Genomic DNA, 18,665 nt, shown 5'->3' on the forward strand with positions numbered 1-18,665 from the left:
AATCCGGCTACTCCCTCTCGATGACTGCCACACCTTTGAATGACCTCAGGGGGCCGTTCTTGAGCTCAAACCTGGCCAAATAGTCGAGGGGGCTGGCTGAGAGCCAAAGAAAGCGTAGTGATTGATAAAAGTGAAATACGTGAAGAATACTTGACCCATGAACCAGAAGGGTGGATAGGGAAGCGAAGGTAGAGCGCTAGGGCAGCACTTTCAGCAGCGTAGCAACATGGAAGAGCCCTAGCGGCAGGTTGAGATAAGGTGTCCAGCAAGAGAGAGAGGAGATGGCAACGAACTGGAGTAGTAGCAGCAGCTTGGAAGAGCTAGATGGCCGCCAAGGGGTGTGGGGAGAGGATTTTCTTTTTTTGGAGGGATGTCTTCTAAAGTCTAGAAAAATACCATAAACAGCTCAGCTTGTTTCTTAGTTGCTTTCTTAAACCTTATGGCCGATATCTCCCATGTAGTGCAAGAAACTTTTCCACAAATATCTATTTCTATTTCTTTTCTTTTTTTTTAAATTAAAGAAATGCAGGTTTATATTATCATGTCGAAAATAGAAACAGTTGTTTTTACGTCAAAAGTTCTCAGCCCCATATCAAGGGTACGTAGTACTGTGAGAAGAAGCAGGGAATTTCCTTTATCAAAAGAAGTAGTGCTGAGCTGGGCCAGGCGGTAGGTACGTCAGTTCATCTCTTCCTTCAGGACACCGTGAGTAACAACCCTGATAACAATAGTACCCGGAATATGCATGTAGGGGCAAGACCGTCTACGCTTCTGAGCCTTACCCACGATTTCTCTGTGTGGTCATTGCATGGACTGGAGGAACTGCTCTCTTGACAAATTCTCGTTGCACACTTTAACAGGGTTAGTACGTGAGACAAGTCTCTTGAAGAGGGGGCAAGGTGAGCTTCAGTGGGTGGCACACATGGCGTTGCGGTGATCTCGTCGTATAAAGAAAAAGGAATAACAAATGATGTTGTATTTTCGCTTAGAGTTTGCTCTAGCGAGTTTCTTTCTTACTTAATAGAAGTCTCTTTTTTGCAAAAAAAAAATCCATGGTTTGTCGGGAATTGTGTGATCAAGGGCTTGCTCTATGATCATGTGTGTGTGTGTGTGTGTAGCACACTAAGTGCTATGATGTGTCTAGACTTGACGTAAGTGATGATGTAATGCAAAGGCCCCCACCTGAGGAGGTGCCTTAGATTTAGGAGTCCCTATGATGTAGGACAGATTGCCTATGATGTAGGAGAGGTTACGATCTAGGCCACCCTCTCTCTCACTTTATAAAAGAGAGGATATCCTCTCAAACTAATGGAACAATTTTGCTCTTGGTTCCCACACTCTCCTCCATGATGTCCATCTTCTCTCCCACTCCCCAACATGTGGTATCAGAGCCTCCTTGAGCCCTTTTCAATTGCCACCTAAGTATAGTTGCAACAGTGGAGCTGATAGGGGCGAGGGCAGCGTCCTGAGTGGGGGCAAGAGGTTGCATTCCTTGAGAAGCCAAATTGCTCTATTCTTGGTGTCGCATCTCCTCTCTTTCTTTCGCCTCTCTCTATACGAGATTATGTAGTTGCGCCACAAGCGTGTTCTCCTCTTTTGCCAAGTTGTCCTCTCTCTGGACGTACACTTGTAGCTGGGAGAATTCTCTGCAAATTATCACTTCGCTCCTAGTTGCATACATAGATTTAGAAAAAAATCTGTAGCATTAACAGTGTTATCGTTAAAAACTTTTGCGCATCGAGTAAACCAATTGACCATAGCGCAGAAGCACAGATAGCATTCCAGTTGGGGTGAACTTTGCTAGGCGAGATAAAATTCCTCCTCACAGATTTTATTTAGCTTTACCTTGCTTCAATCACAAGGAAAATGGGACCATGTACTCTCGATTCCTTGTGCCCTCTATAATCATTGGGGAGTGGAGTTGAATGAGGGACCCCCATGGAATACATTAAAGTGAGAAGATCCACATCCCACATGGAGACTCCGTTAGTGGGATATCCCTACATCATTAGATATATGGTCATGAAGAGGAGTAATACAGGTACAATGGAGGGATGCACTTACCCATAGGAACCACTAAGGACCACTTTGTCCACATCCTTCACATGGTACTAGGTGATAATGAAGAATGTGAGGAAGGACATCCCATGAGGACCACACCTTGAGCTATGGACCGAGCAAGAAGCATAGATACTAGGACTTCAATAGAAGAGTTGGACCATTATGCCATGAAGAGGTGATGGAGTGGTAGTTTTGGAGTGTCGCCCAGTAGCAGGTATGCAAAGTTGAATGGGAGACTGGTGTGTTGTAACTGTGCTAAAGACCACAGAGTTCTAGAGAGTCTACAGTTAAGGAAGAGGTGTGGAATCTCCTCCTGTGCACACCTACATCTCTTGCAAATTCCGTCACCGTGACCTATCCTCTGCGCTCGACTGGCTGTCCAAACTCCTTTGTGCAAGATTAACCAAAGAAGGCAGGACTGTTTCTCTGAGATGCTTTTATCCCACACCTTTTCAAATCTCTTCTTCTCTTTTTCTATTTCCTCTTTATGTTTGACACTAATGACTGGTTTCCACAATCAATTTCAGCTCGAACTCAAGTAATCCAATCCATGCCAATGATGACACTATACTTACTCAAGTCTAAAATCTGAAAATCATTTTCACCCGAGACTTCTCCAATTTGGAAATCGAGGTTCTCTTCTACTCTTCTCAAAAACTCTCTTGCCACTAGTCATCTCAATAGGTCTATTAGGGAGCTCAACAAGATTCCATTCCAAATCTTTTACCACTTGGGGGATAGGAAACAATGGCTACTTCCGGAATCCATTGCAAATTCATAATCATCCCCGTGGATCATTCCTTTCATCCAAATAAGTGAAGCTTGAGTATGGGCCATTCATAAATCTTTCGTGAATCTTAAATTTGCATAGATAAGCATGGAGAAGTACCTTCAACAAAGTCTTCAATTGTCACAGCCTTTGTCTCCGCCTTTGGATGGATTGCCTTTGGTGCGCTCAAATGTGTTCTATGTCCCAAGGTTGACCTTGTGGCTGAATTTTAGGCTGATTGGAAGGGCGTTGGGAATTCTAAATTTGACCAGATGTATCCATCTTTGAGGCTGAACTTTCACTTGGTTTCGCACCTTGTTCTAAACCAACGTTACCATGTCCCCTTCTATCTGCTTGTCCCAAAAATTTATTCCCTCTGCTCATCACTTTGGAGTTTGTAGACTATGCATCTGCTCATCACTTTCAGCCTTTCTAATAGGATACGTAAAATTCATCAGCACCAACCTTTTACCAAAAACGGAATCTAAGGATTCAATCCTTCCACAAGATTACTTGTCCAAGATGCATCATCCATTTCGGGTGTATATTTTTTGAGTTTTAAAAATTTATCTCAATACTCCTCCACTATCATTCCTCTCTACTTCAACACAAGAAAAACCATCGTTTTATTCATCTTAAATTGAAGAGAAAAATACCTTTCTTCTGTGTATTTTTTAATTTTGACCATGTGATCAGATGTACTACCGATCCTTGACTTATTGCGACCTTTTACCACCAAAGCTTTGTTGATCCTTTGAGTTGAAGAATTACCACCTTTGCCTTTCCCACTTCATCAACTCTCAAAGCAAAATAGTCTTCGAGGTCCTCCATCCAGGCTTCCATGTCCTCTCCCGGCTTGCCAATACCATCAAATTCAAAAAGCTTTGCCTTTTGAAAATTTGGTTCAAAGCTTCATCCGTGGGGTCTTCAGATTCTAAAAAATTTCTTTCGACCTCATGTGGCTCTCTGAGAACTGAACCTCTGGGCCCCTTATATAGACTCGGGCCCAATGAGCCAAAAATAGCGAAGACCTCTAATTGGTTCGTACCCTTGCCACTCAACCCGAGAATCAAGCCTACCTAGCCCTACGCCCCAGGCTACCTAAGCTAGTCTTGTGTACCCCAGTACACGTTAGATATCAATCCGTGCACATGACATACTTTCCCTCCTCTAAGAACTCACCCCTGAGTTCGCTAAAAAACCCAGGAATGTCCTCTAGAGGTTCTGTAATGTCTCCCATGTTGCATCCTCCTCAACACGATCCTTCCACTTGATCTTGTATTCCGTGATAGTTCTATTACGAATCTATCTTTCACGAAATTCAAGAATACTCTTAGGTTCATGACACGTGTAGAATAAAAGTCAAATCTGTAACTTCTATTATTTCTTGAGGAGAAACAAGTTGATCATCTGCACCCAGTAACTGTTTCAATGTATCGACATGAAACACTGGATGTACTTTACCATCAAGAGGCAATTCTAGTTTATATGCAACTGGTCCGATTTTTTTAACAACCTTGAACGGACCACAGTATCTGGGGGATAATTTCAGAACCAAACAAGTACTTAGGCTCTTGGATTCCTTGGAAATACGCAAATATACCATGGTTCCTTCAGAGAACTCTTTGGGTGAACGATGTCTATTAGCATAAATCTGTCCCGATCTTGGGCACTTCTAATAGACTCCTTGGCAAATTGCAACATTTCTTGCATGTCTTGCAAGAATGTCTTTACAGCATCATTTTGAATTCCCTTGAACCCAACCATAACTGGTGACTTAGGTTGAAACCCGTACACAAGCATAAAAGGACTGTAACCAATACTCGAATGCTTTGCACTGAATTCTATCATGGGGAGATAATCTTCCCATGAAGACTCTCTTAGAAACATATGCCCGAAGAATATCTTCAACCAATTGGTTGACCTTCTCTGTACTGCCATCAGATTGTGCATGATCTGAGGAACAAGTGTCCAGAAGTTACTTGTAAACTTCGAGTCGCTGACTATGTCAGAAGACAAACCATACAGCTTAAACAAGTGGTCCACAAACTCGTGAGCCAGCTGAACAGCTGAGATGGTTGTTCTAGTGGGTAAGAATGTAGCCATTTTTGTCAGATGGTCTATGACCCAAATGGAGTCATGACCCTTGCGCGTTCTAGGCAATCCGGTAATAAAATCCATGGAAATACTTTCCCATTTATTACCCAGGATTTGCAACGGCTGTAATAAACCTGCGCTTCTAAGACGTTCTGCCTTAGTAACCTGACAAACCTGCCAACCTACCACATAGTTTTCAATAAATGCACGCATCTTAGGCCAATAAAAGGTATGTTTCACAAGAGACAGAGTCCGATGTATACCCGGATGTCCAGCACTAGGAGCATCATGACACTCCCAAAGAATCTTGGATCGAAGATCCGAAACATCTGGCACGCATATCTTTCCATTCCGAAATAGCAAGCCGTTCCTAATCATCCACTGACCTCCCGCCGCATGTACCGTAGGTGGCACAATCCTTGAGTCCTGGACTTTCTGCCAATAAGAACTGAAATGACTATCAGTTGCACAAAGCCCACTTAAGGATTGAAATAGGTCTGAGAATATTTCGTAAATGAATTAGCATTTACAAACTTGACTCGACTTAAGGCTCCGCCACACTATTCATCGAACCCTTTCGATAACATATTTCAAAATCAATCTAGCCTTTCTTCCCCTCAATTCAGACCCGTCACACACATGCTTGATTGACTGATGATCTGTCAATACAAGAAACTTCGAACCATACAAGTAGTGTCTCCAAACCTTTAGAGCATACACAACTATATAGAGTTCTTTTTCTAGTGTGGACCAACGATATTGGGTGTCGTCTAGCTTTTGACTCTCAAAAGCTACAGGTTTGCCCTCTTGGAATAAAGCTGCCCCAATCGCAAAATCACTCGCATCGGTCTCTGAATCACAAGTCCGGGTAGGATCGGGTAATGCAAGAACAGGTGCTTCCTTGATAGTTGACGTCAAGGTTTCAAAATCCTTGTTCAATGCATCATTCCAAGAGATCGACAGGGTAGATCTGCGTCCACGACCTTTCAATATGTTGGTCAGGGGTGCCGTGATGTTCGAATAATCACGCATAGACTTCCATAGAAAAACCATGAATCCTAGGAAAGAACAAAGTTGTTTCACAGTCTGAGGGATAGGCCATTCCAAAACGTTCTGGATACGATCCAGATCAATGCTAATACCTTCAGAAGAAATCTTGTGTCCTAAGTAAATGATCTCCTTCATAAAGAAGTCACATTTACTCATCTTGGCATAGAGCTTATGCTGTCTTAGTATAGCTAAGACAATCCGGAGGTGTCTAATTTGATCCTCTAGCGTTCGGCTATATACCAAGATGTCATCTAAGAACACGACAACGAATTTGCCCAAAAAATCTCAGAACAAATCGCTCATCATTTGCTGCAAGGTAGCAGGAGCATTGGTCAAACCAAAAGGTAATACGAGAAACTCGTAGTGGCCATATCTAGTTCGGAATGCGGTTCTATCTATGTGTTTAGCATAGATACGGATTTGGTGATAACCCGTATGCAAATCAATCTTAGTGAAGTACTTCGCTCCGACCAAACGATCTATCAAATCATCGAAATGAGGAAGAGGGTATTGATTCTTAATTGTCACTTTATTCAATCGTTTATAATCTTTACACATTCTCCACGAACCATCTTTCTTCTTTCTTAAGAGGACAGGTGCTCCCCAAGGTGATTTACTTGGGCGAATATAGCCCATATTCAGATAATCTTATAGCTATGAAGCTAACTCATCCTCCTCAAGCTGGCTCATCCTATAAGGTGGAATACTAATAGGTTGAGTCCCAGGTACTAAATCTATGCGATGGTCTACTGCCCGTTTTGGCGATAAACCTTCCGACAGTTGAGCAGGGAATAAATCCATGAAATCATCCAACAACGTTCTCAATTCACGGTGTTCAAACACACTTAAATCATTTTTGTTAATAACAAAAACAACAAATGAAGAAAGCGGAATCAAAACATACTGATACACATCATAATAAGAACTATTTATTATATTCCGAAGCTGCATTGCAGATACAATGAGTCCCTGAGAAGAGGGGATGTTATCACACTGAATACAAAATTGGGTGTCCTTATCCAAAAAAGAGAGTGTATGCTCTTTCCATCCAATCCAAATATCGTGGGTTTTAAACCATTCTATTCCAATTAACAAGTCCACATGTTCCAAGTGCATGACATAGCACGTAAGAGCAATTGTGTAGTCTTGAATCCGGATAGAAAGTGGGCAAGAAAGTAGGCAAGTAAGTGGGCAAGTAAGTGGGCAAGAAAGTGGGCAACTAATGACATTTACAGAAATACATGTCATCGAAACTTGGTTAGCTCCCTTGGCTTTGGTACCTTGTCCCGCATGGAGCTTCAATCCCAGTGCTTGCATCTGGTTCTTGCGCTTAGGACAATCATTCCGAGTGTGGCCCTGCTCCTCGCCTATGAAGCAACGTCCTTCTTTCTTCAACTTCAATGTGCGTAGGAAACGGGCACGACCATTCTTCGTCTGAGTCAAGTTCTTCTTGGAGGCGTTGTCTATAGACTTCGACTCCCCAGTACTAGTTGTAGACTGGAAGAACTTCCTTTTGTTCTTCCCACTCATGTCGGCAATGGTGGTTCCCTTTGCACTGGCCATGGTATCATCATAGATGCGCGCATAGTTCATGGCCTCTTGCAAAGTGGTACACTTGTTCTTCTTAATCTGAAGCTTGTACGAGTCAGGCAAACCATCCACAAAGAAACCTAACTAGGTAACTGGATCCATCTTTGTAGCTTTGGTCTGCAAATCATGAAACCTCTAAAGATAGACCTCAAAAGTCAAATTCAGCTTAGACATATCGAGGGCCTTCAGCTTGCCTATGATATCGTAATCTTCCTCCTCCTTCAGCAACTCTTTCTTGAAGACCTCTTTGAATTCTATCCATGTTGCAGGCTTGGGTCGGAGTTCCTTCCACCACAATAAAGCCTTCCCTGACATATACCCTGCTGCAAGCTGCATCTTCTTGTCATCTAGGTAAGGGTGAAACTGAAAGTGTAATTGCCACTTGTGTAACCAAGTGTCAATCACCTCCTTGGTACGGGACTTCTGATCTCCGGGATAAAGATCTGGAGTGATATTCGGACCTAACACTGAAGCCAAAGCATCCACATGCATGAGCGCCTGAACAATGCTAGTCAAAAGTGAGAGTGAAGTCTGAATCCCTTTAAATTGCTTTGTCAACCCCGTTTGATTCGCATTAACTTGCTCGAACTTTTCATCGAGAGTGGTGGTGAATTCATTGAAGGCAATCTTCATAATCAAATCATCGTAGAGGCCCTGGTCATCATCTGCATGGTAATTCATATATTGATCATCCATAGCGAGCCTGGGGTCTACTGAATCAGCCATGAAGGAAGTGGAGTAGGGGAAGCTCTGAAGGCCAAAGGAAAAGGAAAGGGAATTGTGAGGAAAGGAGTAGAGCAGCGGAGACGGAATCCAAGAGCACGCAACGAGCAACGAATTGCCACGGGATTGCCTCAGGAGGGAGAAATAGTGAAGCAGAGGGTTAGCGGGCTGACAAACTGGAAGGCGATGAGAGGGGGGCCGTTCCGTACTGAGAACTACAGCGAACCAGCCCACGCTGACAGCTTCTACTCGGAGATGGCGGGTGAATAGCTAGCTGCGCGCACTCATGGGGCTTCGAGTTGGAGCGTGAGAGATGGCCGCTTGAGACAAGAGCGCCATAATCCAGGGCTTATAGTAGCTTGCACGCCTAAAAAGCACACCCCTACTTTCAGTAGGGCCTTTGCTTTTATTAGCTTTCCCAGCCTGAATTGCATCCAAACAAGTCTCGAGAGACTGGCATCTGCTGCGCACCTCTTCCTGCTTCCGCCATCAACACCCGTTCCCTAGTGTTCATCCCAAAGGATGCATGCAACCTTTCATCCCGTCCTAGCTCCTAGCTTTCCCTCTGGCATCTCGCTCCACCCTCATCCCTTGCGCCATCCTCTACAACTAACGATCCACTCCAAAGCTCTTCCCTACCAACTGACCTTTCTCTCAGCCTCTCTTCCACTCCACCCTACTTCCTTCAAATTCACCCCTCTCTCTCTCTCTCTCTCTCTCTCGTTCCTTCTTTCCCAATCCAAGTAACCACAACCCTTAAGCGATGAACCAACAAGCACTTGTAGGGCATGAACATGAATTTCGAAATTGAGGCATACCTAGAGAAAATCACGTCCTAGATTTCTCGTAACAGAGATTCCTACCTTAGGAGTTGGCTCTGATACCAACTGACACATCCCTAGCACTCCTGAAACCTCTGGTCTACAAGCAAACACAAGAACACACCAAACATGAGGAATCTGAGCAAGCTGTTCACCACCCAACCATGACATCTAAGGGATGCGATCCCGAATCAAGAGATGTCCCCTCCAAGCCACGAGCTGAGCTATGGGCACGAACTCCCAACCAGATCCTAACCAGCCTGGTGTCCCATACCACCAGGTGGCGCCTAGAGGCCTGGGATCTGCTGCTGGGCCTTGGGCTACGCTAAGATGTAGGTGCACGTCCGCGACTTCAATCCAAGATCAGACCTAGCACCTGGGAACGAGACTTGCTCCCATTGGCTCTCTGGGCCCCTTATATAGACATGGGCCCAATGCCTTGCTACTCAACCCGAGAATTAAACATACCTAGCCCTAAGCCTCCCCATGCTACCTGAGCTAGTCTTGTGTACCCCAGTACACGTCAGATACCAATCCGTGCACATGATAGAGTCACAGCTGGTAGCTGCTCATAGTTCTAGGTATAGGAGTCATTTGCAGGTTTTGTATTGCCAACAAACCGGATACGAGTGAGGCTCTTTGTGTCAGAATATATCAGTATACTATGTCGCCTCTATTCGAATTTCGGCATCTATGTGGTGGATTTAATTGTATGATCATATTGCAAAAAATTATCAACAATTGTAGCTCCAAAAGCTAACATATCCTTCCCTAGCCGAACTTCGAGTCTTCGAATGGACGTGTACAATGAACTTCGATCAGAAATTCAAGTTGGTTCATGATACTCATATTCATCATCCTCTCTCCTACAATTTCATTCCAACCTATGGTGCTCTTCCTACAATTCGTTTTCTTTTTCAGGATTAACTCTCTCGAGATTTGGCTGTCCCTGAGAACAATATTCCGATGTTCCATCTTCTTGACAGCGGATCCAAGTTCATGCACCCTCTTTGCCAATCTTTCCATTTTCAAGATTGAGTCTTTAAAAGGATTACCAAAAAGTGAGCGAGCCGGAAAAAGCGAGCGATACAAAATAATTAAAGATTTATAAATCACCTATTTGAGTAGCTTAAAAATATATAATTTATTCAAATATGTTTCCTCAATGATAGAAGATTAAATATGTATATAACTTTAAAGATACTAACATTAATTTCACATCCCCCATAAGAGAGTTGGTATGTTTCATTGCCAAGTCATCATTAGTATCAAAGACAAACCCTACTGCAATCAAGTTCTCTCTTTCCACCATAGTAATTAAGATCATCAATGCAACCTTCCACACAAGTTGGGTGTTTCCAAGAACACCTTGAATGGATTAGTCTGCATTCCATGCATATGTAAATGCTTAGCTTTTTAAACTCTACTCACTCTTGGAACAAAATCCATGTTGCTTTGTAACTGTAAAAAAATCCCTCCGCAATGATTCACTCTTACATCTCACTAATCCAACCAGTGCAACAAATTGACCACAAATTCATATTTTGGTATGTGACAGTTTACTAGATGGTGCAAAAAGGCATGATAATCATTTAAATCATGCCTTGCCATTTGATTTGATATGGAGCATGACCCCATTTGGACTTGTAAATCAAAAGATACAGGGATGTGAAAATTTTATCTTTTGGACCAAAATCCGTGTTTTGACCCAAAAGATGACATTTTCTTCTTTCTTTATTCATGAAAAAGACTTCTGTTAAGTATGAAAGAAACCCGCGCAAGCGAGCTCGAAGCGGAAATACATCATGCTAGGCATGAGGAGAACAAAACAGCTCAGAAGAAACCAAGGTTAAAGCTGAAAATTTCACCTCAATCTTACTCTGGTCTCTGAAAAAAAAGGGGAACCTCTCCATCCCCCAAGTACGTCCCTCTTGGCAAAGGCTTCCTGAGAGGACCCCTATATGTTCGTCCGATTGGCCATAAGTATGTGAGCTGTATCATCCCATATACTGGCCAGGGTGTGCGAAGGGTGGACCTATGATCCGTCTAAGGCCTCTATGCATCTGCCCCTCCAAATCTCCCAAACAGTGTCCACATTAGCATGTACCGGTCTGTAGTGGGAGATAGGGACATCCTCCAGTGAGCAAGGCTCGACCAGGTGTCGTCAAATCAAGATGCTCCAAGAAGCATCTTGCCACTCATAGAAGATATGAGCACCCGACAAAGAGAGCCGAGCCACTGATCCCCAAGTCATGAAGAAACGTGAAGAAGCAAAAGTACTGAAGATCTTGGCAGCCCCCAGCCATATGACTGTCGCATGTATGCAGTCCCATAAGCAATGATGAAGTGACTCCTCAGCAGACGAGCACCTAGGACAAGTGAGTTTGCCTCGAACCAGGACCTCCACCTATTCATTGTAATTTCTCCATGAGTAGAAAGCCAAAAAAATAAAGTGATCTTTCTATTCCTGCGGGATCTCCAGAGCCTCCTCCAAAAGACTCTCTGCAAATCAGCTGAAACTTGATAGCTCTCCCAATAAGGGGCTCTCGAAGGCCTCCAACCTTTACAGCTGATCTGAAACCTCTTGGCATTACTTACCATATAATCAAAGAAGGGGAGGCTCTTCTCTTGGTTTCCAGCATCAATCCATTCCCACTCTCCGAGGTCCCACTATAGATACCTTATGGGGACTCCTCCATATAGCCACAACCTCCATGACCCCGAAAGAGTAAGATAAGGCCTTGGATCTATATGCCATGTAGAGTCCTTACCCTGTTCCACATAGCCTAAGATCCTAACAAGCTGAAAGGGCATACCCAAAGGGATATCATCTTAAGAAAGGAAGAGTCTGCCACCTAAATGTACATCAAAGACTAAGGCATCCTCCTATGCTCCCAAGAAAGCAATGACCTGAAGAGGAATTCATGTCCTCGAGAAAGCCCCCATCCACAAAGACCAAACGATTGGCCTGTCATCTGTATCCACCCAATCACGGGGCAAGGCTGCATCTATCTGTTGAATCCTCCCTCTAATTCCTCTTAAGTGACCAATCAACTGTTTTTGCTATTTACAATCTTCTGAAAGCTTTCCAAGAACCTACGGAGGCGGTAGGGCCTCTCTCCCACCTAGACCACTGCATATAATGTGACAAACCAAGCTGCCTACCATGCTCACCAAGTACATTGTCATTCCACATGATCAGTTGCCTATCAATCTCTTCAAGAGAGGGGGGGGGAGCTCTCCGAACTGAACTTTTGAAGCTGGCCCCAAGCCTTCAGAATAGAGACCATAAGTGGGGATGAGGGAGATCTGAGACGGGCTGATGTAAAAATCCACCTATAAAGAAGTTTTTCCACGGCTCATCCGTAGGCAAAAAACCTCTCACCACAAACTTGCAAACCTGGGTCTATGATGTTGACACCCCCCTCTTGCGTGGTAAGGATGAAGGTCTCCCAAGCCACCCTAGTAATAGTGTCTGTTGCGCCATCTAGCCCACTCCATAAAAAATTCCTTATAGGCCTTATGAGCTGAGAGATGCAACCCTAGAGCTGCACCAATACGAGCAAACATACCAAGCCGTGGCCAGCAAAGCCTGGTTAACAACCACCACCCTGGATGCAAGATCCAGCCTGACTAAACTCCTAAAAAGGAGCTTCCTCCTAATGCACTCCAACACAGGAACAAACTGTTGTGAAACGCAAACATGTACGAGAAGATATATAATTTTGAAGAAAGTCTGCACGAGAAAGTTGTAGACTTTTCAGCAGGCTACAGTTTTGGGATACTATAATTCCACATGGTTCAATTGTTTAGATAGTGAAACAGTGGTAAAAAGATCATGGAAAAGCACTTTGGATTTTTGCTAAGATGCAGGTTTGAGACCCAAAACGGTAGAATTTGGAAAATAGAGAATCGAAAGCCAGTTGAAATTCGTCTAATGGATTATCTTCAGATTCTTCACCATTTAGGAGATACGGGTCTTAAAGATGGCTGATTTTTCCAGCATCTCTTTTTTCTTTTTTTAAGATATAAATCAAGATTATGGATCTTACGTTTAGAGAAAAGACCAATCAGTTTCTAACCTCTCAGCTTTTGGAAGAAAGATTAATGCATTTGGGATTGAGAACAAGGTTTCAAGGCACAGATTTCAAGATTGACATTGTGATTTGTTTCTACTTTTGACTGAGGTTGAGGTTGAAATTGTGATTGAGATTGAGATTGAGATATTGGAGATAGAAGCTCCCAAGGGTCTCTTTTTTGGTGCCAAGGGGCCCTGAAAAAGTGGAATCTTGTGACTATTTGTTTGAAAGAAATTCCACCAAGAGAAAAACTATGGCAGAGATGCATTTTCCTGACACTTATAATCTTGTTACTATGTACAGAGGCATATTGTTGAATTTTACCAAAATTATGAAATGGGAAGAAACATATGAGCCTTCACAAAACAATTTTCCTAACACATATAATCTTGTCACTATGTGCAAATTCATATGCTTGAAGTTTACCAAAAAACAAAATGGGAAGAACATACAAGGCTTCACAAAACACTTTTTTATGTTCTAGACAAAGCAGATGTCCAAAACTAAGCAGCTGACTCACAGCTGAAGCCATTGGCTGCACTTTCGGATAACCAGCGGGCAGTATCACCTCCACAATGTGCTCTCGACCAGCCTCATCACTGAAAAATACAAGAAAGGAGCAGCTGTATTTTTTTTCCCCCAGTTTTTCCATACGAGAGAAGCTTCACAAATTGCATGTTGACATTCAAAACTTTAAGGCTGATATGCAACCGAGATGCAATCACAGAAATCTTACAAAATCCGAAAATGTAACTGATTTAGATCTGGTCCAACATGTGCAAGATAATTCCAGCCATTGGCATCTATCTGCCAACACAAAACAATAAGAGTTTTTCAAAAGCCGTCCTCACTAAGAAAACTCATAGAATTATCTATTTACACATGGAACTTACCTCATTAAGAAGGCTTCTGTAAAATTTGGTACGTGGTAAAGAAGCTTCTGGGAAAACAAAGCTAATGCTTTCCTGAAATTCCAATTGTATGACCCTGAGGTAAATTAGTACACTCAACTACTAGTGATGAGAAAGGAAACTCTTTGCTGAAACCAGATGTATCATAAAGCCATTGAAGCTCAGAACGCAAAGCTTAAAAGACAATGATACTCTTGGAAAAACATATAAACTGATGAAGAAAAGAATTATCTTACAAGAGTGTCCTTCAGTTCCAATATAAAAGTCGGTAAATCCACGTTTTCATTTAGACGCTGTCAAGACAGTGAAGTGCATGGATCAATTACGGAAAGCCTTCTTTTAAAAATCCCATGAACCTTGAATTCAGCTCATTAACATCAGTAAAAGACTGTGAACCACACAAGTGAACTAGGACAGAAAAGGACATGCTACAGCTTTCAGAGTTTCGAATTTAAACATGGAAATACTATATATACCTTTAAGACTAGAATAAGTCCAATCATACAAATTTAGATTTTTTGTTGTTCTAAAGATAAAAAATCTACACAGAAAATAAAAGAGAAAATGAAAGAGAAGAAAAAAGAGGTAAACAAAAACTTTTATGAAAAACAAAAGGAAGACATACTTAGCAAGCAAAGCAACACGTATGTCGTCATCAGTGCCCAAGCATAAGCAGCTATACTGGGTTTCTAAAGACCCGCGGAGTCTAAAACATTAACTATTTCAAAGAGTAACAAAGCTTTGGACTCATTAAAAAGAGGAGAATAACAGAAACCATGAAGAAAAAAATCAAAGGTTCACACAGTAATATAAAATAGAAAAGCATACAATCGAAATGAACAAAGCCTGCAAAAATGATGACACCCAAGTTTTATAAATTGGAGTCTAAATGTAGTATCTGCTGTTAAATAAAGGTATGAATAATCTGAAAATTTACAAGGATTCAAAGCCTAAAACAAAAGAATTGCATGTGCTACATCACCCCTCAGTTTCTTCTCTCCAAACTGATGCATCCAATTCATATTGGCACTTGAGGTTTCTAGTATCACTGTCACCTTCTAGATTGTTCGAAGATGAGGAGTTCTCCTCCACTTGTGGATCTCAGTGCCGAAAGAGTATGCCAACCTCCTAGCACCCCTGGCCTCGTTGCCCTTCCCGCCTCATTGTGCCTTGGCCACCCGGTTACCACTATCCTATAACTTGACACTTCTGTTGGAAAGCTGAAAGGAAAGCAAAGAGTGGACACAAACTCAGAATACTTGCATTACTTGCTTGTAGAATGAAGAAGAGTGAGGTCCTTAAGTAGGCACCTCATACATGCTCACTGACATCACTGATGACTACAGAGCTCCACAATCATCTCCTCAATCTGCTCCTAGATTCTCTCAATCATCCTATGTGGCTCTCCACCAAGCTGAAAGGAAAGCAAAGAGTGGACACAAACTCAGAATACTTGCATTACTTGCTTGTAGAATGAAGAAGAGTGAGGTCCTTAAGTAGGCACCTCATACATGCTCACTGACATCACTGATGACTACAGAGCTCCACAATCATCTCCTCAATCTGCTCCTAGATTCTCTCAATCATCCTATGTGGCTCTCCACCACCTAACTGTGCTTGTGGGCACCTAACTGTGCCTCTAGCACTCACACATAGAAACATAAGGTGTGCCTGAGGCATACACCTTGAGATATCCCAACAAACCCCCCCTCAAGGGAATGCCTCAGGCTATGTCAAGGATACATCTAGGCTCATAGTTTCTCATGCCATCTCATGGTGGTCAAGGATAAATCTATGGCTAGGTTCTCATGCTAGCAAGGGTTCCCTTGGGTGTAAGGTAAACAAAAGGGATACAAAAAGACCTTCCAATGGTTATCTCCCCTGCATGTACATGCACACAATGTCTGCAGGAGGTACCATGGAGCAAAACATACACATGGCCTACATCATAAGGTGACCAAAGGTGTTTACAAAACACACAAAACACAATAGTTTATTTCATTCATTTTGGAGGACTATCCAGGCTGAGTACCTTGACATAAAGAGAGATCTGGAGCATACATAGAGATGATTTAAAAAGATGATTTAAAATGCATAATCTTCATGGGATGCCTCATCTTGTGGAGGCAAAATATCCATGTCAAGGCAAGGTCTTACCACATGGGCAGTGTCTAGTGCCTTATAAGATGGTACTATGATAGAACAAGTGGATCTGGAAATCATATCCTTCAAGAGAACAATTATCTTGTCATCTCCATAGTTGTGTAGAGAAGCATATCTTAGGTATCTGACCTTCATCTTTTTCTTGTACTTGGAGTCAAATAAAAGTGCCATGAGAGGGTAGATCTCTGGCTTTGTAGTTGCTTCCTTTTTGGCAGCCATTGTTTTGGCAATCTTCAACAAGGAAGTCAGGTTGACATTTTCATCCTTTGTAGCATAACAAGACATTGCTTTATGTTTTGGCTTTTCACATATTTTGCATAAGCAAGCCATGAGAGGGTCTAACCCAGGTATTGGGCAGTGTCTTCTCTCTTACAGGGCTTAGAATAACAACTAAAATGCTTCAAAATATAAGCATTTAATGTAGCAAAGTCTTGTGACCAAATTTCAAACAATGATGCTTCTTCTTACATGCTTCATAGAGGTGGCTAAAATGAATACTTTCCAATCAAAACCAGGTCTAGCAATTCAAAACAAAACTGAAGCCACACTTGTACTGAAGTTATTGAAAGTTTCAAAAAACCAGAAATGCTAGAGTAGCATTTTATGTAGCATCATCTTCAAAAACTTGTCCAAAACTGTCAAAACTAAAAGGCTGAACTTGGAGGGCTTGTAGCTCACTCTTCAAAGCAAGGAAAAGAGTGCTTTCTGAAGCAAAAGAAAGCTCATATACCAGAGAGAGTCCAGCACAGAGGTTGGACGAAATGGTGCGCACTTTTGCCCGGGAGAGTTGCTACAGGCTGAACCTGAGTTTTGACGATTTCTCCCTCGTTACTGAACCAAATGACCTGAAAAATGGCTCAAAATCTTCGTCTTGAGGTCGCCCATCTACTCCTAAGAGGGCTCAGGCAATGGCGGAGTAGGCAGGGAGTATTGAGCAATAGAAGAAATTCGCTGTTTGGAGAATGGCAGCCACCACAGACGTTTTTTCTTCAATTGCTTGCAGGTGGAAGTTCGCCCATACTAGAGGAGTTTCCAGCTCAGAGGGTTTGGGCAATGGTCGTTTGTAGGTGGAGAACCAAGCTCTCAAAGATTTTGGGAAGAAAGAGGAAAATGGAGAAGAAGAAGATGAAGAAGAAGATGATGATGTGGCAGAAATGGGCTCAAGGGGGATCAAAGGGCTCTGATACCATGTTGGAAAGCTGAAAGGAAAGCAAAGAGTGGACACAAACTCAGAATACTTGCATTACTTGCTTGTAGAATGAAGAAGAGTGAGGTCCTTAAGTAGGCACCTCATACATGCTCACTGACATCACTGATGACTACAGAGCTCCACAATCATCTCCTCAATCTGCTCCTAGATTCTCTCAATCATCCTATGTGGCTCTCCACCACCTAACTGTGCTTGTGGGCACCTAACTGTGCCTCTAGCACTCACACATAGAAACATAAGGTGTGCCTGAGGCATACACCTTGAGATATCCCAACAACTTCTTGGTCTGATCTGTGAGCAGGTATTCCCCTTCACTGCTTTTGACTTTCAGGGCTTCCCTTGCCACTTTTCTGCTCCTCATCTGAAGGCTTGCAGCAGGCACCTGTAGCCTTCCCAACCCAAAGAACACTAGCAAGTATGTCTCTTGATCAATGCGCGCTCTCAATGGACTGACGGATATGAAGAATTCCAGCCTCTTACTCCAAAGTGTCTCCAAGGACGTAGGTCCCCATCATCCATTGATGTCCTCACATAAGCTGTCAAACAGAATAGTGAGTTTTCCTTTCTCAACCGTCTTCCACATTATATCCAATGGCCCTGTGATTAATTTCCTCAATATGGCCTTGGCTACAAAAAAGAACAGTTATGATGTTCTAACTTGGCTCTGCAAGTCACATCATGCCTCAAATTGCTACCTCTTCCATACTTTTCCCAAGTCCACTTGTACATCTATTATATTTTTTATGTTAGAAATCGACCAACAGAGGGTACGCACAGCCGAAGATTGATAGAATAGCTCAAGAGCTCACACAGTGTGTGTGGTGTATGGAATCACAAACTTCTTAACTTTATGTGCTTCAAATAGATGTGCAGACTAGTAAACAGACAATGATCCAGCCAGTTATAGAAACCACCAAAACAATATGTTTCCGTCCAAAGCTATGGACATAATACAAAAGATAGATCTAGAGTCCCACCAAGATGTGGTCCTCTGATCTTACCACAAGGTACTACTATCTGCCGGATATTGTTAGATTCACTGAACCCACGTGCTCCACCTCGAGCAAATGTAAATCTCCATCCGAAGACCTCAGCACCTTGCTGCCCTAGAAGACAGCTTAGGCTCCAGCCCTAGATGAGCTCAGTCCGCAGCAACTCTTACCCTTGCTTTGCCTCCTGGATGTAGGCCCA

The 18,665-nt window shown here is 42.7% G+C and overlaps 1 protein-coding gene and 1 pseudogene across 5 annotated transcripts in view; both read right to left on the reverse strand.

The window, feature by feature from the left end:
* LOC147891380 (zinc ion binding protein) overlaps nucleotides 1–18,665 on the reverse strand; it is a 120,775-nt gene that overhangs the window by 52,473 nt on the left and 49,637 nt on the right. For 4 of the 5 annotated variants that reach the window (XR_015542596.1, XM_087389512.1, XM_087389511.1 and 1 more), the window contains 4 exons: nucleotides 14,338–14,394; nucleotides 14,084–14,155; nucleotides 13,927–13,997; nucleotides 13,711–13,789 (listed from right to left, as the gene is read on the reverse strand). Coding sequence is in view for 4 of the 5 variants with exons in the window: in XM_087389512.1 (XP_087245638.1) it covers nucleotides 13,711–13,789; nucleotides 13,927–13,997; nucleotides 14,084–14,155; nucleotides 14,338–14,394 (279 nt within the window). In the remaining variant the exon portion in view is untranslated. The remainder of the gene's footprint in view (nucleotides 1–13,710; nucleotides 13,790–13,926; nucleotides 13,998–14,083; nucleotides 14,156–14,337; nucleotides 14,395–18,665) is intronic. The other variant, XM_087389510.1, reaches the window with a different exon arrangement.
* Nucleotides 3,560–8,263, reverse strand: LOC147891381 (uncharacterized; annotated as a pseudogene).

This window comes from Dipteris shenzhenensis, chromosome 18 (assembly GCF_047967505.1).
Source record: "Dipteris shenzhenensis isolate YYH24624 ecotype China chromosome 18, Dip_SZ_1.0, whole genome shotgun sequence".
In the NCBI taxonomy this organism is placed as follows: Eukaryota; Viridiplantae; Streptophyta; class Polypodiopsida; order Gleicheniales; family Dipteridaceae; genus Dipteris; species Dipteris shenzhenensis.